The sequence below is a fragment of the Heliconius melpomene genome, chromosome 9 (genome assembly GCF_056956725.1).
Source record: "Heliconius melpomene rosina isolate 202511_hmr_F chromosome 9, ASM5695672v1, whole genome shotgun sequence".
Classification (NCBI taxonomy): domain Eukaryota; kingdom Metazoa; phylum Arthropoda; class Insecta; order Lepidoptera; family Nymphalidae; genus Heliconius; species Heliconius melpomene.
The window spans coordinates 6,009,384-6,034,423 of NC_140397.1; the positions used below are offsets into that span (position 1 = coordinate 6,009,384).

Here is a 25,040-nt window from a genome sequence, read left to right on the forward strand (position 1 = left end):
CATCTCTACAACACTGTAAACATTGTCCTCGGTACCTGTAATGGTACTTGGATTTTATATCTCTGCGTCGATTGTCTTAAAGGCAAGGCGGCTCGTGTATTCGATAAGTAATTAATAGGTTTGAGTTTTACTGTCGATGGCGTAGTGTCTAATTACGCAGTGATAGCCCCTCGGGCGGTACTCGCTCAGTGTATAATGTTCGGTACTCTCTCTAAGCTGATTAGAACGTTGCTCCGAATCGTATTTCGATATCTTGTAGAGCCTATTTATACTTTTCGGAAATGTTTATTGCGTAAAATTGTATGGTATTAACAGCAATCTGATGCCGTTCTAGCATATTGGCACGAGGGTGTGACTGTAACGCGACGGTTGTGGGTTCGATTCACTCTCTTAATATTTTCATTTCGCACCAAGGCAAAAGCTCGACGTTGAGTTCCGCCACTCAGCAATGCCTCGAAAAATTGGGCGGAGTGTGGGGAACGGAGTGTCTTACCACTAGGTTCCTTACCCTGTTGTATACGGAATACAGTGTGAAGCTGATTTAATTTAAATTTAACATCACTTTATTCTCATGCAAGCGCATCAGCAGGTGCCAAACTATGTAGTAATTATTAAATTGTAATATTGATATTGAAAAGAGCAATGGTTGAAATTCTTGCCGGCTGTTCTCAGCAGAACTGTCTTTCGAGTCGCTTTTCGAGCTTCATATTCACTGGAGGATTCAAAAGTGCTTACAAAAGTTTATTTGAATGTTTTGAATTTGTAATTATGTACCAGTTTAATATATTATTATTGAGCAACCTAATGAAAAAGATACTATATATATATAAAGAAGATCACTGTTGAACTAAATATATCTAATTAAATATAACGAATTATTTAAAATTAGCGATATAATTTATGTTTACAGTTTATTTACATAGTGTTATCATAATCTTTGTTGAGTATTTATTAGCCTCGCTATCGCAGTACAGATATGTGATTCAACAATATTATAATGGAGTTGACGTAACAAAAGGTCGCGAACTCGTAATGTTTCATAATCAATTATCGTAGTCGAATAAGGGAAATAACAAAAAGTAAATGACTCGTCTCGTCCTTGACTTTGACTTTGACTTGTAAATATCGGGGTGACGTTATCTATTCTGGCGTCTTAATTCGTCTACGTTTTAGTTAATCTTGAGTTTGACGTGGCCGTTCAATTAATGGTGATGATGAATGATGTTCAGATGACTTGGTTGTTAATTCATATTGATGTACTTTTGGGGGTTTAGATTGTTATAAAATTATTAGGATTCCTTATTTCAGAAGGTAGAACCATTATAGGATCACTTTGTCGTCTGTCTATCCGGATTTTACCTAGAGATTGAAGAAGACATTTACTAGAGATAACGTGGAGGTCTCTTTAAACACAGAAAAAATCAAGTTTCTTAGTCAACACAATGAAACTTTAAGGTCAATTATGAATAGTTTTGGTGCATTTTGTATGCAAAGCTACCAGGATACTTCCTGTCGTCGTACAGTTATGAAATTTGGCACGAAATGAGAACTTATAATATAAATAAAAAAATATATCTGAGACTGAAAATTTATAGGTATTTCATAGAAATTAAATTATTACAAACTTAATTTGTAGTTAATTTTATACAAATTAAGTGTTAATGTCCACAAACATAATTTTGTCAACTTTCATAAGTTGTACTTCGTTGACCTACAATACTGAAATTGGTACGGAATCCTCGGTGGGCGAGCATGACTTGCACTTGACCACTCTTATTATTTCATATAATTGACGTAGATACTTCCGATATGGTATCTGGTATTTGCCTGGTTCGAAAACGTCGAGTGCCAGTACTTCTAATACGTAACTATTGTAACTCGTTGAAACGTACCATTGAAGTTCACAATAGCCGATACAATACCGGTTTCATATCAAAGTGAAGTGGAGTAGCCGGTGGTAGGGGTTCTAGTGTTTACATCCTAGAAACGTGACGCGGAAAGCGGTCGTCGAGTGAAAGCATCCGACGATTAATGCAATAAGTACGCGAGAACTGTGTCGAGGACGTCTCGCCGGTAATGAATGAACGGGGTTCAATCATATTTGTGTAAATTGTGAATGGTTGATTAGTCATACAAATGGTGAATGGTAGATTGAAGTCAGTGGTGGTGCAGAGGCGCAAGTGTTTGACTGTAAGCGCGGCTTGCTGTGGTTTCGATCTTGGCGAAGAAATGAAATAATTATTTCAATTTATATGTTTATTTCTTCGCTCTGGATTCGGGGTAAAGCGTAGCTCCCAGAAATCGGTGGAAATGGAGACAGGAGTGTCTTAACACTAGGTTTCTTTACTGTATGCGGGATACAGCGTGATACGTGACAATCAATAGAAGATTCGCTTTGATTTGGCTATGTAATTAAACGCACTACACTATCTGCATATACTTACATGTGGTATATGGGGGAGGCCCCTTCTCTTGGTGAGCACGTGTAGGCAGGCAATCCAGACGTGGCGTTGAGCATCATCACGAATTAACCTTTGCAACACACGATTGCATGTATGGTATACACTGTTGATAATTTATCTATCTTTTCTTTGTTGTATGGGAACGTTAAAAACATTGAGAAAGCTTCTTAAATTGTGTATGTTGTGTGGCGCAGGAACGGAGTGTCTCAATATCCTATTATTAAGACACTACATAACAGGTTAGGCACGGGATAACTGGGAAACTATTCACCGATTTTCTCTGCCTACCTTCGTATGTGCGGGATACAGCGTGAAAATTCATTCACAATCACTATTTCTCGATAACAAGTCATTGGAAGTTTATTACGATCGTAACGCTTTCACATGAAGGAAATATCCAGTGCAAAACAATAGGCGGTACAATCGTTTCTCAGTCAATGGAGCCAGCGGGCTCAGCTATTTATATCACGTGGCTAGATGCATAGATGTGATGCACTTATTCGCAAAGTAAACTGCATAATGGGCGCACGGTCAAGGCCTCGCCACCACGTGCTCTATTGTTTCTGGTGTGTTGTTGGTAGATGGAAGCTAACGGAATTATTATCTGTTAATTTTGTTTTTTTTTTTTTTATTTTTGCTTCACGCTGTATCCCGCATATTGCAGGATAGACAGAGGGAATATTATGAATTTGAATTTTGTATTGAAGATGTATAAAAACAACAATATCTTTTTATTAATGATATGACATGGCAGTAGAGGACAATGGACCATTTTTTGCCCAATTTGCCAGTACTGCGTGTTAAATGACAAAAACTACGGTCTTCGTCACTCCATATCTATCTATATATAAAAGGACTTGTCCTCACTGACTGAGGTAAGACGCACGCACAGCCGTAATCGCTAATGGTACAAACGTGAAATTTGGACAGATGTTTACTTTCGTAATCTGGACATCCACTAAGAAGGGATTTTGTAAAATTTTAACCCTAAGGGTGCAAATAAGGGGTTGAAAGTTTGTATAGAAAAATCTTTAAATGGCCACCGATTTTTATAAAATTTTAAATTTATACTCTTAAAAATATTTCATTGAACACATGTTTGATGGTTTATTAGAATTCCCCCTCAAATAAGGAAGCGAAGCTGCGCGCGTCCGCTAGTCGTAGATAAACTTATTATACACTACCAACCATAGACGAATATTGCCCCAATTAAGTGATTTGAACTAGCAGCTATCGCGTTCAATCAGACACTGTTGCCCCAGCATTAATATATCATCTCTATTAAGTTGACTAATGAGTTTCGACTGGCTCGATTTGTCTCTAATCACCATGCAGCTTAACATCAACGTTATAATATTGGTTTAATATGTTAAAGCTGAATTTGTATGTAGTATATCGATGCGTATATTTTTTGCAGTTTAAGGTAGTAAAGAAAATTATTATATACCTAAAATCAAGTCAGCTTCACTCTGTATCCCGCACACAGCAGGGTAGACAGAGGGAATCTAGTGTTAATAGAATCCATTCCCCACTTTTCGCCAAATTCTGGAGACATTCCGTGCTGAGTGGTGGAATTCAATGTCGCTCTTGGCCTCAACACCAGAGCGAACAAATGGGAATATAAATTTAAAATAAATATTTCATATCCTCGAGTGGAGATCGAACCCACAACCAGTCTCATTATTACATACATATATACCACAATCGTTGAATAAAAGTGACGCTAACTAAAAATTTTTACAATTTATGGAAAACCATCATATGGTCTTAAAGAGGCTTTTTATAGTAAATTTTTAGCGTTATGTGAAATTGAAGATATTTCAAGTAAGGTAGCTCTAAGGATAGAGTATTCTATCCTTTATACCTACTTATATGGTCAAAACAAGACAATATTTCGGTATCGACATAAGAAATAAGACAAAATGCTAGCTGTTTACTCCATAAAGATGAAACCAGTCGGTTGGAAGTGATCCAATACATTCTTGCAGCACATATCAACTTGTGTCTTGTCTGCTAGCCGTGTGCCACATATAAGTTCAAGTTTGCTTATTAATAGACGCTGTTTACTATAACTGAATGCTGACTGACTGATACTAGCGTAGTTACGCTAAAAATAACGTAATCTAAGTAATGTAGTGTTTGGTCCCTTATATATGTACTATAAAGTAAAAATATTAATAGTAAAAATAAAATAAAAACAACATAAAAAAATAAAAACACTAGTTTTTATTTTTTTATGTTGTTTTTATTGGGTGATTTTTTATATCAATGTATTATTGTAAAATTTTATAGTATATAACATTTTAGTTATAAATATATACTTAAAATAATATATATGAGTAATCACTACTCTCATAATTACTTCATAATGAAATTTATATAAGTGCATTTTAGATGTATTATCTCTGTTACTATAAAATGTGTTGTTTAAGACTTACTTTACGATATGGCCTTAATATCATGGATTAGGAGTATAAGCATGAGACTGTTAACGCGACAGGTTGCGGGTTCAATTCCCACTCGAGGAAATGAAATATTTATTATATTTTCATTTCTTCTTTCTGGTAATGAGGTAAAGCGCCACCATTGCTGGCATCGCGAATTTGGCGTAAAGTGGAAAACGAAAATGTTTTAACACAGGTTTCCGAGTTCCCTCTGCCTACTCTGTAATGTGCGGGATACAGCGTGAACCTAAATAAATTTATTTGATAACTCTACTAAGATACTTTATAAAGATACTTTATAAATATAATATTATTAGTTGTATTTACAAAACATATTTAATTAAACAGGGCTACGAGCGTGGTAGTTCACCGCAGCCGCCCACGCACCCTCCAGGCGCTCCCAGTCCGGGCACGGCGCAGAGTGCAGGAGGTCTGTCTCCGACGCAGGATTCGCAACATCCGCCACACTTGCCACCTGGCTCGCAACCTCCACACCAGGTAAACAAACACATATGTATTTAGCTAGTATTTCTTAATTCTGCATACTAAACAATCGTTTTTGGTTCTACAAATATTCCATATTATATTAATTAACTCATTCATTCATTATTAATAACATAAATGGGAAAGTTTAGGAGGATGTTTATTTGTTCCACTTTCACGCCAAAACTACTAAACGGATTTAAATGAAACTTAACACAAAATAACGAAAGACAAAGCAGCAGCTGGAGAGCTAGCTAGTTGAATTATAAAAAAAATCTCACACTTTTAGTAATAAAAACATATATTGCTTTAAAAGGGACATAGCTAACTAGTCAGTTCACAAAATTGCCTAAAGTGCTAACCGTGTACTCTCTCACTCTCTCTAATGTAGTTATAGCTACACCGAATTTACATTGACATAGAGAAGCGGCGTCAGCTTGTCCTGTGAATATATCATACTCTATGTATAGGTACGGACTATATGAGTTCTAAACATTATTAATTTCTTATAAAATTATATTGTATTAATTTTAATATTAAATACAATAATTATATGGAACTATTTAAAATAATAACTATTTGAGGTCAGTCAGTATTCTATGGGCACAAGCGTGTTGATTGTAAACTCGACAGGTTGTGGGTTCGATTACCACTGGAACAAATGGAATATTTAATATTTTCATTTCTTCCCTTTGGTATCGAGGATTGAGATTGAGTTCTGCTACTCAACACGCAATGCCACCAGAATTCGGCGCAAAGTGTTGAGAGGAGTGCCTTAATACTGCTATTAAGTTAAAAAAATATTGTTTAAAAAAAGTTTGTCATGTTACTACCTCTGATAAAGAAGCTTAAAAGCGAAAATAATGTTTATATATAGTAGGTAGACATTTATGTTTTTTTCAGTGGACACTTTTACTTAAAAAAAGAATAGCGTGTTTTATTATTTATTAAATTTGCGTTGATATTATGGTAACCTAAACGTAATAAAAAATTGGGCAATATGTACAAATTTTGCTATACCTAAGTAATTTACATATTTTGATCGTACGATACTACTTGCCTTCTTTGATTTTTATATAAGGATATAAAATTTATAACATGCTGTTTTACCTACACTCTCTTAAGAAACCAAATAGCTATACCGTCGAAAGTTAAAATTCTTTTAATATTACATATATCGTCACAAGTGTTGATAAAACAGCGTTTATCTCTGTATCGCACGCGATAGCCGATATATTTCGCCTTACCACGATAAATGAACACTTCAGGTAAAGTTCAAACCTACTTAAATAAATTATTAATATGAATGTCAAAACAGTTACGAAAACTTAACCTGTTTATATAATAATATAAATATATTAAGTTATTTTACCGTTGTTTATTTTTTTTTGCAAAACATAATAAGAATTTCATTTGTGACAAAATATTTGAGAAGCGCTCTTAAGTCTGGCAGTTTCTCACTGACAAGGCACATCGCTTCCAAGGCGAGTCTCTCTAAAGCTGAGTGAACGACCGCTTATGTTCAGTAAAGCCAATAATATTGCTATTTTCCTAGTATTTGGGACCGAGAATAATCGTATTTTATTTTATAAAAAGGCTTTACTCGCATATTTTGAGTTGGTTAGAGTTTTAGAGTTTAGGATTCGTTTTGGCATCAATAGATATCTTTTTTTAATTTGTTTATGCCAGTCGTGGCGCAGGGGTAGAAGCGTGCGACTGTTAACGCGATAGGTTGTGGGTTTGATTCCTACTGGGATTATGTCCTTTTTCTGGCAACGAAGGAAAGCGCGGCGGTGCGTTGCGCCACTCACACAATGCCTTCAGAATTAGGCGGAAAGTGGGGAACGGAAGTGTCTTAACGCAGTGTCTTAGCATTAGGGTCCCAGGTTCCTTCAGCCTACCCTGCCATAGACTATGTAAAAAAGGTTTAAAAAAGGAAGAAGTCTGTTGGATTTCTATTTTTGCAAACATAGAAATACACAATTGTATTGATAGACATTATCATATCCGAACAATATAAAAAAGTAAATAAATAAAGTAACACAACCTCTCTGGTATTTTGTATGGTAATATGAAACGTTAACGAAATTGCACCCCTTTACGATAGGATACATCCACGAAGCTTCAGCGTAGACCATCGGCCATGGACTTTACTGTTATCGCCGACATTAAACTGCTGCCAAATGTGGGCAATTTTTAAAAATTACTATTTTAACCCCCCCCCCTAACAATAACTATTTCAATAAACCCTGTAGGTAGTCTGTGCTGATGGTGGTGGTGGTGCCCGCGTCCTAATGGATAACTTTTACTTTCGTGAACTTTGCGTCGGCTCTTTTATTTGTCTTTTTTTTTCTATCTTTTGTCCGGACTTGAGTTCTTTTTCGCGTTGTTTTGTAAGTCTTTGATGCTTTTTTTTAGTTCTTGTAACAAATTTTCTGGTTTTTTTAAGTGTAATTTAAACACTACATTTTTTATTGCATTGGGTTTTTTATGCAACAAACCTATATGGCTTATTTAATTTTATATAGGAATTATTATCTAGAAAGTGTCTTCATGGGAACATAGTGTCTTAACACTAGTTTCCCAGGTTCCCTCTGCCTACCCTGCCACGTCTATGTTTTGTTTGTTAAACGTTACATTTAAGCAATAATGTAAGTAAGTTTGCTTATAAAAAAACAGCAAATAAAAAACTACAATATTCACAGTTAAGTTATTTAAATCGGTTAAGTGGAATAACGTAACTTGAATTTGAATGCGTTATGTAATATGATAACGTTTCACCTTGCATTGAGTATTGTTTGTTGTGTGACGTAGGGTGAGCGTGCAGTCGGTTATAGACTAGAGGGATAAATATGTATGTCAACTTTAGTATAGAAACTGATAATATTTTGTGGAGATGTGACTCTTCAGTGATGGAACTTCTTGTTGTATCCCGCCTACAGCAGGGTAGGCAGACGGAACTTAGTGTTAGGACACTCCGTTCACCACTTTCCGTCGGATGAGACAATGCGTGTTGAGTGTCGGGACTCAACCCTGCCCTTTGCCTTGTTACCAATACGAGGAAATGAAAATATTAACGAATAATGATTAATTCCCCCGTGTAAGATTGAATTGACGATCATCGCCTTTACAATCAAACGCTTGTGCCACTGCACCACGACTCTCAATCGTTAGTCTTCATATTCATAATTTTTTATATTACCTAATTAAAAAATGTTATAATATTTAATTAAAATCTTTTCATCTATATATATAAAATCGAAAGGTCACTCACTCATCACGAAATCTCAGAAACTACGAGTACTAAGAATCTCAAATTTAACATAGAAGTTACTTATAGGACGTAGGTGCTCGCTAAGACGGGAATTTGCAATATTCGATTTCTAAGGGGTTGTCTTAGGGTCAAAAGTTTGTATGAAACTTCGTTTCTACAAATGCTAGGAGTCTCAAATTTTGCATAGACGTCACTAGGACATAGTCATGGAGACAGAAATTAATAATAACATAGTTCACGCGGGTGTAACCGCGAGCGGGCCGCTAGTATAATATAATAAGATACTTTTCATAATAAAATTAATTGTCTCTACGTATTATTTAACTGTACATATAGATGTTAATAATATAAATCTTTAAACACTAACGACGTCCGTTGAATGTATGTAGATTTTCCCACTCAGTTTGATATTCGAGCCCAACGAACGGATATGCAAATTAATTTTGAGACGCGCGATTAATGATCCGGTGATCTTGTGAATACGTCGGCCTTTTAAAAGGCACTTTTAAAGTCATAGGAAGTATATTATACAGGCGTAGGTGCTTTATAATAGTGTAACGGTGTTAGTGTTGATTAAATATTAATATTATATATATGTATTTATATTTAGATGTTATAATATATTATTTATTTTGTATAACTATATTTATGTTTATTTATGTGTATGTCATGCCTAATTATTTATTTTTTTATATTTATTATTATTATTAGTTTTATTTTATTATTTATTTTGTTTTTGTCTTTCTCAATTTCCCTGCACTATCTTGTCTTTCCCGCTACTTTGCACTTATCCACTTCCACGGGTTGACTGGAAGAGATCTCTTCTAGAGATAAGTCCACCGTTGTGTATGTCTTCTCGTTATGTATGTTTTATTATGTGTGTTATCTAGTGCAATAAAGAATCTTATATTATTTGAAAATATTAAATATTTCATTTGAGTACCTTGTGTGGAAACCGAAGCCGCAATCTCTCAGGTTTACAGTCACGTGGGCCCCTGAAACACGACTGGCTTTATTGATTGATTGTTATTGTTAAAAAACTAGAAAATTATTCAGAAAATATGTAAAACATGTCTTTTCCCCATATAATTATAATATGTGTTGAGAAATAGTTGTGGGAACCAGAGTTTCTTTAAAACTAGCTCTCTGCTTACCCTGCTAAATGCGGGATTAAACTTGAAGCTGATAAAAAAAAAAATTAAAAACGCACATTGCCAAATATTTTAGTTGAATGAAACTAACCAAACAATGCCTAAACAGATTCAGAATTAGTATTACTTTAAGCTTAATGTAGTCAAAAGAGCAACCAAAATTACAAATCGAAATCCATCTGGCTGATCTCCCTCGGCATCACAAACTATGTACTAAGCAACACATGAAACCTGAATGTCGTTTCGATTTTGCAAGCAACAATTGCGTATGGTCCGGTCCATCACGAACGTGTTGTATTGTTTTCATACTATTTATAACTGTGTTTTTTGTTTTTTTTTTTCGTGCTGACGTAATGTTTTTATTTCAATTTCATATATGCCCTATTTATTTGTAGATAAATATTTCTAAGTAACATTTCTAGTATAGAGTAAATAATCGTCTAATAAATTATTTCATCATAGTTGGTTTGTTTTTGTCAAAAATCTCTTTTTTTATAAATATACATATTACATATGTGATGTATAAAACGCTCGTTGCGTTTGCCGTCTCTATAACGAATTTGTAAGTTATTTAGTACGTGACTTATTCATCTACCTTTTTTATTTTATGTGTACAGTTAGTAATAGTTGATGTAATATGCAAATTAAGTTAATTTATAATTATTTAATGTTGAGGCTAGAAGCACAAGTGTGTGACTATAAACGTGGCGTTGGTTGCGCATTCGATTCCCACTCGTGAGAATGAATAAATGAATGCTCTGGTGTCTAGGCAAAAGCTCGGCCTTGAGTTTCGTCATTCAACCAGCAATGTCTCCAGAATTCGGTAAAGTGACAAGTGAAGTGTCTTAACGTAATAGTGAAGTGTCTTAAGCTTAATAGTACTAATGTTCTCATTCATAATAATTTAAATAATAAAATGAAATTAGACAAACTTGAAAACTCATCAACATTGCCAACGTGTTCGTCATCTCAATATTTATTAAAAGCACGTGGTTGACTACTGCCGTTTGTATAATGGAGGCGGCGCACATGTTTTCATATAAATAGACCGCGCCGGCGTTATTATTATAAAGTAAGTACCTAACTACAATTGATGTCTTGACCATCAAATACGCGCCACTATAATACATTCTTATTTTCTTTTCAACTCATATAAATGGAGAGAAAATTATTTATTCAATATTTTCATACAGTTAAAAATGAGTTGGTATATTCAAATATTTTTAGACTAAAATTTAAATATGCGAGACTTTGACACATTCGTTAGCGAAGGTTCAGCTGCCTAATAATTGTAAGACAACAAGGTCTCGCAGGGTGCAAAAATTAAACGTCACTCAGCTTTCACACAGTAGGCGAAGCATAAAGCTCGAACTAACGAATTAAGTTGCCAGTATCTAATGAAAAATATTAACAAACGTGTTTATATCTAGAAACAGTATCGAAAATACTTTATTCTAATGTTATTGAAATATTTAAAAGTACTCCAAAGCAATCCTCTTTGCCAATCAAAGTAACAAACGTAATTAAAAATTCCTCTCTAAGCTCCCAACTCGACGGTGCCGTAGCCGCTGATGTAATTATTACGTGCAGTTAGCAATTGGTCGTTTCGTTCTACGCTAAAGAACAATGATATAACATCTTAGTTGAAACGTTATCTGCCGCTACGAGGTTATAGAGACGCGAGCTAATACTCTAGTCTACGATGTCAGTGGAGAATTTCGAGAGTCAAGGGCCATTCCGGATCCGGCGTCGCGATCGCTCGAGAGTCGTACGGTCGGAATGAAACGTCGTATCTTATTTTATGATTAGCGGCTCGAAAGCGCTTTGTAATTTTGTTAGTTCCGCCTTTCTGGTGCTGGGGGCGAGCTCGGCGAGCGGAGATCGATGCGGGCGCGGCGCACGAGTGCGAGCGGGAGCGCGACGCTCTCCCCGTCCCTGTCCCTCTGCGCGCTCGAACCGCCTACCGGGCAGGCAGCCATGTTGCGCTCGACCTGCGCTCGCCCGACCGCCATTGTAGCGTTCGTGGCTAGTGATGCGAGCGCACTGCGATCGATGTTGCTCCACGTTAAGTTTTTATGCTCCCCAGATGACCACGTCCGCCTGCCGGCTCGTTTCTCTCCACCTACTTCTTTCTATATTTGAACATTCTTTCATTTCAAATACAGTGGCCGAATGAAAGAAATTTCTATTTCCGTTAACCATTGTAATGATGTCAGGGAAAGATCTCGGTGCCAGAGATTTGTATTAAAAGAAAATAGAGTCGATAAAATTGCATGTCGATAGAGCGGGCACGTGGTGGACTAACGGCTGGCTCCGGAATTAAAATGTCAGACGTGCGGCAGCAGTGCGGGCGAGCGTGGGGGCCGGGGCGGCGGGCGACGGGGGAGGGAGTGAGCCGGCGGGGGGCCCTGGGGGGTGGCGGGGGAAGGGGGCGCCGCGTTATTAATAACCATAAGCCGGCAGACGCACGAACGTCCAGAGGGGCCACGCCGCGCGGTAATGAGGAATCACTAATTATATTTTACTGGACTTCACTACTGAAACAATATTAATTACATCGCTGTTTTATGGAAAAATATTTTGGATGGCTTACATTTTATCGCTATCAAGGAACGCTTTCCTATGATTTTTTTCACTTTAATATTTCATTATGGCTTCAAATTATGTGCATATGACAAGATATTGAGTCGAGACACTGACAAGATATAGTGCTCGTTTTGCCGGGGTCCGTTTAATATTCCCCCACAGTTGGCGCGCTTCTTGTACGCGACAGCTCCGCAGGCTCACGTTGCTAGTAAAAACTTTCTATATTTTATTATACTCGAGGAGAAATATTTGTCAAAGAATAATTTGTGTAATATTTTTATGATGTAAAAATATTTAATGATCTTTTGACGTTTATTGTTTTAATTTATATTATATAATTTTGGAAATACTATGATTAGATTTTTTTTTCAATTTTCATATCTCTTAACCATTTAGACAGAAATAACTCTGTTTTTCGTTTATATAGTGATTTAATCTAATTCTGATGAATTATGAATTGTATATTCATTAATTAGAATACATGGGCCGAATTTTTTTTATTAAATTTTTAAAAATGTAAATAAGAATATTTGTGTCGTGTCTACGATTTTCTCTGTACATAAAGTGAGTTATCGCGGGGGTGCGCCGGTAGGTACGCTCTCGCTCATAACAAACTGCAAAATGCTCCAGATTCCCGGAACTTTGCGCGGCGATTTTCTCGGCTGGAAACCTATGAAACGCTGACTGTAGCGCACATTCCCTTACCGAGTGGCACCGGCGACGCTGTCGGGGATCGCTGGGTAAATTATGACGCCCGCTCCCTTTTGCCGTTCCTGCAAATAATACAAAGTATAAAAATAATATACGTGCTTGCAACTGACGTGTCCGCTCTATATCAGTTGTTAATTGGCGGATAAAATTGTCATTTATTTTTAATGTTCATTTGTAGGTACGATTAATTAATATTAGATTAGCAAGCATTTAAAAATGTTGTTATTCGTTTATCAAACAACACGCCGATACTAATCAATAATTCAACGAAAACAAACATAAAGGCCGAATCCGAATAATTATTGTTGTCATCAAACGAACGGTTTACAAACGGGAAAACAAACAAACGTCCGCCGACAATGTTTCGTATTCAGCGTACAAAGGGACCAATCATAGAATTTTGAATTGCATTTTTACTCGCTAAGCACATAGATCCCGGTCGGCCTCCGCTGAGTAGAATTAGTGTGTTTTGAGCGTTCAGCTCTGTAATTGCGGGCTTGTTTTGCCTCTCGCTAGTCGCTACGTGGTTCGCGTTTGGAAGTTTGTTTATCATATAGTAGGTACGGCTTTCATTGTGGTGGGATGTTTATCGATATATTTTATTTTTGTGTGTACGTTACTATTGCTTATTTTTGTACGGCACTTTCATATAAAAATGAAATAAATATGAGTTTTGTTTATTTCTTTTTTCATATCAAGTTAATATTCGCTATAGCAGATGAAATAATTATTGTAGTTCTGTATTAGTTTAATAAAAATCGATACTTACGAATCGATACTAAATAAGTAGGTACAAATTCACATATCTCAACATTAGTTGCTACCATTAAACACTTCCACCTAAAAAGAAAACCGTTCAACTGATACTAAATACCTTTCTAAAACAAGTTAAAAAATACAAACTAAACAAATACTTCTCTATTTCTCTCTACTCTCCTATTTGATTTACTTAACAGCCTCGTATCGTTCTTTTTATTTCGCAATAGTGTAATGAAAAAGATATCCTTTGTGCTAAACGTTTAACCGTATCTTCGCTCGTGGAGTTCCAGCGGGATGGGTTGTATGAAACTTAGTTTGCATCGGACTTCTCGACTCTGGCTCGTCGGCCTCCCATTTGTAATTATGTGCATCTATCTATCTACGTTAGCGCTGTAAAGATGTACTCGGGTATAACGAATAAACATTTTGAGTAATTGCTTTAACCCATATAGACCCGCCGTGCCCAAATGGGTACACCTACAATAGTACCCTTGTTTTTTTTATATTTTTATTTTTATGCAGTTTATGTCTAGAATTGTAAAGATAATTAGTATATCCTTATGTTGTAGCCGTAAAATCCAATTAAAAATTTTTTACAATCGTTCATTTCGTGCCTTTTGTAAAGCTGTTTCACGAAATCTGTGAAGGCAAAATGTAAGTATATTTATTTTTAAATTTTTCTTCTAAATACATTTGTTTTGGTACAAAACATACTTAAGTACTTAGTATTCTATGTAATATAATTACATTTGATTAGAAAAGAAGAGTCGTAATAGGACAAATTCAACTTTTACGATGCTGTCCCCAATTGGGGCCAATGGGCACATCAGAGGTCAATTCTTATGTTTTTATATGCATGTCCATCCAAAGTTCATAATGACTATTAGGATATTTAGCGGTCGCAATGAATATAAGGGTCTTCAAGAAGCAATCGCAGTTGTAATTATTAAAGAAAAAGACTTCGGACAGGTATATTTAATTGCACTGCCTCTAAAACCAGGTGTGGTAATCGACGAAGAAGAAGATGTAGATATACAAAGCACTGCTAATCTGCCTGCTTACTAATAGAAACATTTATCAACCTTTTGCTAAGAGACGTAGAGGAACCGTAATCTTGGGCAACCCCGTTGGTGTAAAAGTGATCCAACTACGACTAATATACAAGGTCGTTTTGAGAAATTTAAGACTTGTTAAAAGATGAAACTCAGCAGTAAAGGATATGAAAAGAAAAACCGAGCTGATTTTGATTACTGCTTTTACCAAGTTAACTAAATTTTATTAGAGCGAAGGTTTTACAGTGTGGTATGGGAAGGGTTGATAAGGCTGATCAATCTTTTTACCTGTATAGCAATGCTGTACGTGGCAAAAAATGGTGGTGGGTTTTATCCACACATACATAGGATCTTGCTGTTGCAAATTCGCGGCACCTGCACTTGGTAACTGATATAAACAGGATAGATTAGCTTGATTTTTTCGTTACATCGCTCGTCACGATTTAAGAGAAGAAAACATCAACGTATTTATGCGACCAGCAGCTTCTGCAGTACCAAGTCTGCAGCACCACGGGGTAGACCACTACTCCCAAAAATTTTGCTAGCAACTGTATCGTGCAATGTACCATAAAAGAAATGCGTTGATAGTGTAAAAAGTGTTATAAAATATTTCGTGTCGCAAAAATAGTTTTGAAAATTTAGATACTACATGTGCCCATTGGCCCCATTTAAGGACGACATTTTTTTTATATTTAAATAAAATATATATTTTTTTTTTTACGTTTTTTATTTTCTTACATCGATATCTATCAATTATTACCTAAAAAACCTTTTATTTACTGCTAGTTTGGCAATGGGTCTAAATGGGTTAATATGTTATATGATTTAATTATATATTTATAAGGATTTTAGGTTTACAATTATCATATAGTTTTGTATTAATTATTATTTATTTTCTATTTATTTGCCTTATCGAGTGTGAGCTTACAGGAAGAAATAGTGTCACATCACTATGTTACTTTCTGTATATTTTTGAGATATTGCGGATCCCAATACCGCTATTTTTTATCAAAGAAAGAAAAGAAATCAAGAAAGGATAATTTTGTAGTAAAGTATTAACAACGATTGCTGTCTGTAGTTAACTAAATATGGTAGAAAATCCACGTCGCTATGGTATATTTTAAATTATATTAATATTATAATTTTTTTTAATAATTATTAATAATAATAAAAGTCCCACAAGCAGGCGATAAAATATTAATATAAAGTAAATATTTCACATACTGCCAGAATACAATCTATTATAAAAAAGTCAAACTCGAACGAATGGACTTGAGTTTAATTCGAAATAAAGCAGATAATATTGTTAACTGGAGAGTCAGTTGGCGCCGGCGTCGTCCTCAATTAATAGCGTAATAATACTTGGTCAGGCGAATTTCATTATTGCCGGTGAACTTAACGCAGATGCAGAATGTAACAACTTCTTGTTTTGTTTGTTTTCAAAACAAAATAAATTGAATTATTATTAGTACAGTGGGTATATATTTTTGAGGCAAATCGTGGGGCACGGGCACAGGTGTACGACTCTGTTGAATGCAGCAGGTTGCGAGTTTGATTCACACTGGAGTAATGAAATTATTTTCTCCCTCTGGTAATGAAATAAAGCGCGGCGTTGAGTTTCGTCGCTCAACACGCAATGACTCGAGGTTTCAGCGGAATGAGGAAGTGTGTTAAGGAGAACGTAGTGTCTTAACACTAGGTTCAGAGATTATCTGTACCCTGCTATGTGCAGGATACAGTGTGAAGCTGAAGTAATTATGTATCATTCAGAATCTACACTTCATAGTTAAGCATGATACACTCACTGAAATTAGAATTTTGAATTTGATAATTGAAATTAAATAATTTTTGGTTACAGGGCTACCCACCTCCACCCAGACCACCGCAGCCGTCCACACCGAATGCACACGATCAAGACTCGGTAAGTAGCTTTCCCTATAATTCCGTGCATTATTAAGTTAAATATAGGTTATAAAACTTCAACACTATTATGAATAATAATAAATGATTTAAAGTTATAAAAAATATTTTGTCAAATAAATACCTACAGTCCATATTAAGCATTCATAAGCAACGCCACCAAAATGAACGTATTCATCATCTATGTTTCATTCGCAACCTCAATGCCTCCAAAGTGGCGCCAGTGGAAACATCATTAATTATAATCATAAATGTCGTGCCAGTGCGAAACAAGTGAAGCTCGCGTGTCTGTTTATGAACCGACACTACAGTAGGTACTACGGTAGCTAGGAGGTACTCTCCCGTCGTCGTACTCGTAGTTAGCGAGTCGTCCGCGCGACACTCGACTATGAGGTTTGTTTGCTAAATTGTGCCGCCCGCCAGCCGCCAGGCAGTACGGTACGGCTGACGATGCAAAAGCAAAATCTACTCTTTATTTGTATGGGCGTGAATAATTTTATTTATAGTCCACATTGTTTCCACGCTTAAAAATGAAAGCAATTTCCTATGCTGTGTGCGCGCAGAAAATCGAAGTATTATTTATTATTATACTTGAACGTATTTTGCAATTGAATTCAGTGTACCAGATACCGGTATTTTGTTTCGGGGTAAAACGTTTCTTTTATCTTTGGAATTGTTGGTAACTCATTAAGAAAATTAAGTAATTAACAAACAATTCTCAAAGTGCGTGGAATAATTGACGAAAAACGGGACGGACGAAAAAAATTTAAAACTTTGGGCTAAAAATCGGGACCTCTGGCAACACCAGCGTTGCATCTCGTGTGCAATTTATATTAGGGATTTATATCCGCTTTTCAAACGTTCCGCTATTTCATTAAGCATCAAAGCGCGCGTTTTCATTTAGAAGGCTCATAGCCGCAGGCCCCGGCGATAACAGAACACTGCGTTACGAATTGAACGATAAAAAGAAATTGTCGGTGACAGTTGCAACCCTACAGAGCGGGGCCGCAGGGCTGCAGCAAGACTAGTAACTCGTAACGGCGGCTCTCATGGAAATAATGTTTTCAAATCTTTTTATAGTCGAGCGGGCTTTGTGTTAAAATATTCCGTAGGCCGCAGTTGGTCGGATGCGGGTCGGCTGAATGGCATAGATCCCAGTTTTGTTGTTTTAGGATCCCCTATCAGTCAGTCAGTCACATTGAGCCTCTTTCGGAGTGGCTTAAATTTTACATATTACCATTTACAGTGTTTCACACTAAGAAAGAGAAAAGGTTTTTTTTCGTGCTTCGACGCAGCAACCCTATCTCTCTGCTCTGTATTTTAAAAGTTAAAGCGAATTTGTTTGATGTTGATTGATACAGTTAGCCGGGCGCGTTGTCTTGCAACTCGCTCGTTTCGGGGGGAACCAAATGAGTGGAATTATTAAAGCGGGGCCCGCGCGATGTGTCGCTTTTTGTAATGAATGTAGGTAGGTACCGAACGAACGTTGCCGAAATCGAGGGGACCGCTCCTTTCTACTGCGGCGCAGCGGCCAAGTCGTCGACCCTCGCGTTGCTCGACTCGATCGCGTTACTCGCTAGTCGAGCGAAATTCTGTGTCGGTGTATTTTATTCGCTTTTTATGGTTCTCTTTATTGTGTAATTCTATTATTGTACGATCCCTTTGTGAAGTTCATCGGTGAATGGTTTAGTTATCTGTCGTTCTACATCATATATGTATTGAGAAAACAAGTAAATATAATTAGTAAAATTTGTTTAAGTAGTAGCACAATTGTAAGGTATTTTGTTTTAATTAAAATACGAAAGTTATTTTCTGCTTAATATTTTTTTCTTTAAAACATTTTCGTACCTGTAATCAAGTCATTCAATGCAAGTAACGAGTTGAGGTCGAGAAGGGTCCGATTCGAATTGTTTATTTATGCAACTCTACGTCGAGAGTGGTGAATGACAGCTCAAAAGAAATATAATGTGCATCCTAGAGAGCGAGGGGCCGCTTTGTAAGAATGTCTTTTTTACAATGCCATTCATTAATGTCACGAAAGCACCCCCCGTTCCACGTGTGTGCGTGTATGTGTGTGTGTGTGTGTGTGTGTGTGTGTGTGTGTGTGTGTGTGTGTGTGTGTGTGTGTGTGTGTGTGTGTGTGTGTGTGTGTGCAGAAATGTGAACGTCACCAACAATTACAACCTTAAAGTTGTAGTCTTTTTAAATGTCGGTATTATTTGGACCAATTATGGATTTAATTTACACAGTTACAATTCTGCGAATTATTTGTAATTTAAAAAACTGGCATTTTTTATTTAACTTTAAAATTTCCCTTTTTTAAATCGAAAAATGTGTGTGCGTGTGTCCAACACATGGTAACACTAATACAAAAAAAAATAGCAATATGTACGAATGTAAAGGTGGAGAGACAGGGCCGCTCGCTGTGCACGTTCATAATAAACGAGATTGATTAGGGCGGTGTAGACGCAAATGAATGACGGCAGAGTACGCCGCGCCTGCTAAAATAAACAAAAATAAATGTTATATGGAACTGTGCATTGTTTACTAAAAATCAAATATTCTAACAGTACTAGTAGCCTGTAGTAAAATTAGATAATGTTTAAATCAAAATAGCTGATAGTATTTAGAATGTGATAAAAATGGATATTTACATTAATGCCGTTGTATTACGTCATAATTAAATGTCACAGTGAATGAAGTTGGTAATTGAGTCTCTCGTCGTACATCGTAAAATACTTGAGGCGCATCATAATTATGTGTAAATAAATCAATTACGTATTTATTACTATAAGATTGTTGCAAATATTTTTATTGAAACCAGTTTTTTTTTGTTCTTCAATGAATTGTTATGTTAAATTTCTTAAACTTTGGTTAGGATTTTAACATTAATCCTGTAAAATTATTTTTGCATATATAGACTACAGTAAAAAGGAAAAATATATATTTTTACCTACCTTCTGAGTAAGAACCTACGTACTTGTACCAATATACCTGATATTGTGCTAGGTACGAGGAATGTATATTTTTACTGAGTTATCGCAATATTTTTAATGTCTCTAAGCTGTCAGACTCACCTCAGAAGATGCATTAAGAATGATTAACATTATATAAAAATAAATTTTATTGATGATAATTGAATACTTTTAAGTAACCAAACAAAGAAAATAATTCTATATTTCATTTCTGTAAAGTAGCTGTACGATGCAAGATTGTTAAGAATGCTCGTTTCCAACGTTAATTTCATAAACGAGTATGTTGCATAATCCTGCCTAACCATAAACTCTTCTTAGGAATTCTCATAATGGCAATTGTTATTTTTTTTATCCCTTTAATTTAATGCCTTTTCATTTTATAATACTAACTTATGCTTGTATCAGTTCTACAAATGATATTTATTTTTAAGGGTCTGTAAAACGAATCCCTCGACGTTAAAAGTTTATCGCGAGCGTATATTTTATTTGGTCAGTCGTTTGGACAGATGGATGGAAGTGGTCCGAATGTAATTATTGCGGTACGATTTCGATAATGCGCCGCGAGGCCGAGCGCGAACGAAATGTGGTTGGCCGGCACTCGTTATATCTACTTGCATTTTAATAATTGATACCCAGTCCAAAAACAGATAAAGCATTTTCCATGTATGCTGTTTCGGCCAACGAAATAACGACAAAAAGCACTAATGCATTAATTATTGTATATTGTATTGTATTTATGAAACATTCCGCTTGATTAATGCATGCATCCAATAATTATTCGGATAGATAATTATTATTTGTTTGTTTGTTTCGATTGAAAATTTTAATTTATCTGTTGTCGTGGCGCAGCGGCGCGAGGGTGTGACTGTTACACGACGGTTGTATGTGGGTTCGATCCGCACTCGAGCAAGTGGAATATTTATATATATATAGTCTGTTGTCGAGGCAAAGCGCGGCGTTGAGTTCTAGCCCTCAACTTACAATTCCTCCAGAATTCTACAGAAAATGGGTAACGGAGTGTCTTAACACTAGGTTCCCTCTGCTTACCCTGCTGTGTGTGGAATACGATGTGAAAATGTTTTTTTTTGTTTTCTGAATTCGTTTGGTAACGGAAAACGTTCGTATAACGTTTTTTTTTATATAGGAGGTAACGAGTTCTTAATAAAAAGATTTACCCCAATTACGGGGTGCGTAGGTCGGGAGTAGTGGGCGGTTTATTCGCGTTGTAAAAACCTCGGGATCTCCGGTAACGAGGTTGTAAAACAACCGGGCCAGACCCGGTCCCGCAACCCATATACCTATCGTTTCTTAATAGCGCATACATATTCACGCCACCGCCGTATATCTTGATTTACATAAATACAACGCTGTATAATTACGGTTGCTTAATAGTTATTCTTAATTCCTATTAAAATGTCTATTAATTTTTTTGAAAACTTTTCCTTTTAATTTTTATTTCTTGGCTTCACGCTCTATCCCGCATTTAGCAGGGTACGCAGAGAGAGCTTAGTGTTAAAGCACTCCCCACTTTCCACTTTCCTTTCACTTTCCCCATTTGTCGCCTTCTAATCCAGCTCAAATAAATAATAACCCATCACAAAATGTGATCACAAAACATGATGATGCCTCTCCACTACTAACGAGTTCCACAGCCATTACATGCCATGTACGACGAAATATCAAGAGAGCCGCAATGAACCGCTAAAGTACGTGGCGTTCGAGTTGCCGCGCCGTGCTCCGTCGCTACTGCGGTTACTTTGTTAGTTAACTGCACGAGCACACGGTTTAATAATGCCGACATTACCATATTTTCTTCATATATATATATATATATATTATATAGGTACATACGTACGTTTGTCCATCAACCTAAGCCAACTTCAGGTTATTGCTAGCTTTAGGTTTTAGTTATGCTCTGAAGTTTGTACGGTGATGTTGGTAAAGGGGGGTTGTTATGAATAAAGGTTTATCAGTTTACACGTTAGGTTGGTGTTTTTAAACTTTTTATATGCCGGTCGTGGCGCATAGGTTACGCGTTCAATTCCCACTCGGGAAAATGAAATATTTATTATTTTCATATTTTCATTTTTGCTCTGGTGTCGAGGCAAAACGCGGTGTTGAGTTCTAATGTGTCAAGAATTCGGCGGAACGTGGAGAACTGAGTGCCTACCTACTATTTACGGGAAGGTGAAAGAAATATATACACTAATGTTTATTCATCAACGTAAGCTAACTTCAGATTATTGCAAGCTTACGTTGAACTTTGTATGTTTATCGCAAAGAGGGGTTATAATCGCGAAGTAAACCTTTATCAGTATACATATCGGATTATTACTATTAAACTTTATATGAATTTTCATCGTTAAACGTGATAATGTTGTAAAAGTATCTACATACATATTTCTATTGTATGATATATGTATCTTATAGGAAAATCAGGATAATGTAAATTATAATGTTGCGTATGAGGTAATTATATAAATATTGAAAAAAAATCTTTAGTTCGTTGTAGGCAGTGTAGGCAGACGAAGCCTGGGAACCTAGTGTTAATACATGTCATTTGACACTTTCGCTTTCATTTTCTCTGTTTAATTTCCTCGTGGTAGTGGGAAAACGAACCCACTACCTGTCGCACGTGTTCGCTTAAATTTGCTTAATTTTCTCTAGTATAAGTATGAACAATATAATAATTGCACTTTGGAAAAAGGGATAAACGAAATATAATTTTTATCGTAGTCAATAATATTTGAAGTGCGAACAGGTGAGGCAAAATATGTTTTAGCCGGCGTATTGTGCCAACGAGAAGCGACGTTTATGACATCAAAGAGGTTCCTATCGCGAACCCTCGCCGTATCGTTATTGTTTTAGAATGCCTACTCTAATGTGAATGTGTACTGTTGCCGTTGTCGTAAAAGGGACCGTTTTACGGCAACCGACCCCACGTATTCGAATTGGGGGTCCCCGATAGTCAACGTTCCGGGTGGTCGTAACCTGAGATCGTCTCTCACCTTATTTGATTATGGATTTTTTTCATAAACGGGACATTTGATTGTACTAACTAGAGCTTACGTTTATATTACGGTAATGCTTTTTTTATTTTTTCTTTAGTTTTGAACTTGTTGCGTTTTTGTAATAAATAATAAATTAGTGCTATTAATTAGATTTTCTTAAATTGATTAGAAAAATAAGATTAAAAAATATTTTTTTTCTTAAAATTGACTATTTTATAATAGAAATAATTATGTTCTCATTCTTTAACTGCAGTGTACTGGATACACTACATAATTTATATGAGCTATAACAGCTATAATTCAACGCATTAACTAAGCGTGTTGTATATTAAGTGGACTTCACTAATAACATAAATTAGTAATGTATTATACCCCTGATAGGGCAATTATATTCTAGAGTCGGTCGGGCTATTGTGATAGAGCCGGCATTGACCCCGCGACCTCCGCTGACGCAACGAGCGTCACCGCAACCATTAATCACGGGCCCGTTTGTGACGTTCGGCTCGCCACTTACCTGGCCCCTAACTTCGTATTCGTGTCATGACACAACAGCGTGGCGAACGTTCGTTTTGAACTGTGTAGGAGTTTCACTAATTAGTTGGTTTGTTTGTCAACGTCCCCAACAGCTACTTTAATGGGATGGACTATAGGCTATGTTTGTACGTTTTGCTAACTTGTTTTATTATTGTTTTTGTTGTAATTGAAATAATTCGAATTAATGTTGTTTGATTATTTTTTACCTTCACTTCTACTATTCCTGAGATATATTATAAAGAAAACAGATAATGGTGATATGACTCTTTGTTTTATTTTGTACACTTTTGAATAGTGGTTAGGTTCCCATGGTCTTTTTGTCTTCCTCCTGGCATTAATTCTGATTCTTTGCCAGGATCTGCCTTCCAGCTACACCTATACCACTTTATTCGTTTACCATGGTATACTTTTAAGCGTTTCAATATTATGCGTCATATTTAAATTAAGATATATAATTGATGAGTTTTATATTTAGCTACTATCGTCCCTTACATATATAAATGTTTTGAATTAGACAATTTCAAAACACTAAGAAGGGCTGGCTATCGCTATTCAACAAGTGAGCGTCTCTCTCATATGTATAAGGATGATGTCATTCGATCGCGACGTTCAGGCACGGCCCGCCTCGTGACGGCCGGCGCGTACCTCCTCTACCTACATAGTACATACCTAGGCGCAGTTGATGCTGAAACAAACGTGCGCATTCCACGGTGCGGTCGGTGCGGGCTCTTTTTTTGTTGTGCCGTGCCCGTGCCCGTGACAGGTGTATGTGTGTACGTTTGCTATGTACCCTCGGTTGGTGTAAATTACTTTGCTGAACTTATCTATAGGTATATGTGTGTTTTTTTTTTAAATTGTTTTTGGTTTTTTTTTACTGATTTCGGAAATATGTCATATTTCGGTTAATACGTTTATTTATGTGTGTTTAATTGTGTATGTCTCACACATATTTAAAATATTCTCCGAAATTAATAGGATTTCGCATAAATCGCTTGTACCTACTATTGTATCATCTGGAGTTAGTCCTGAAGAGGCAATAAACCTTTATTATGTATGTTATATATTTATATGTATTTGTAATTAAATGTATTTTTGTTATATATAAATTTTCGTAATATTTTAATTACAGTAATATTTTTAGTAACATAATATGTTGATCGTTATCAAAGATAAATTATGTACCTACCTGTATTGAATTGTTTTTTATTATGAGAATTTACATTAATATGCTTGATAAAGTTTGTAGCCAGTACAAACGAAAGAGGCACCGTAAACGCGATAGATTGTGGATTCCATTCCCAGTCGAGGAAATGAAATAATGATTATTTTCATTTCTTCGCTCTGGTTACGGAGCAAGGCGCAGCGTTGAGTTCCACTCAACACGCAACACCTCCAGAATTCGGCGGAAAATTGGGAACGGAGTGTTATCACACTGGATTCCAGATGCCAACACGTGCGTATGCGTGATACAGCGTGAAGCGAAAAAATTATGCTTGTTAAATATCAAATATGATTTCATTCCACTGCGACGATATGAGGTTATAACAACCTCACGTGTCATGTTTCAAGTAATGTTACGTTACCTTTTATCACAGCCAATGGTGAATGTCACCTCGCGTCACACTCAAAGCTGTTTTGTATTACTCGTGTTTGTATTTATAGTGAACTTGAGAGCAGT

The 25,040-nt window shown here is 36.1% G+C and overlaps 1 protein-coding gene across 8 annotated transcripts in view; it reads left to right on the top strand.

The window, feature by feature from the left end:
- osa (trithorax group protein osa) overlaps positions 1 to 25,040 on the top strand; it is an 86,315-nt gene that overhangs the window by 23,184 nt on the left and 38,091 nt on the right. For all 8 annotated transcript variants that reach the window (XM_085189812.1, XM_085189816.1, XM_085189818.1 and 5 more), the window contains exons 3-4: positions 5,255 to 5,404; positions 16,781 to 16,843. In XM_085189812.1, the coding sequence (XP_085045938.1) occupies positions 5,255 to 5,404; positions 16,781 to 16,843 (213 nt within the window). The remainder of the gene's footprint in view (positions 1 to 5,254; positions 5,405 to 16,780; positions 16,844 to 25,040) is intronic.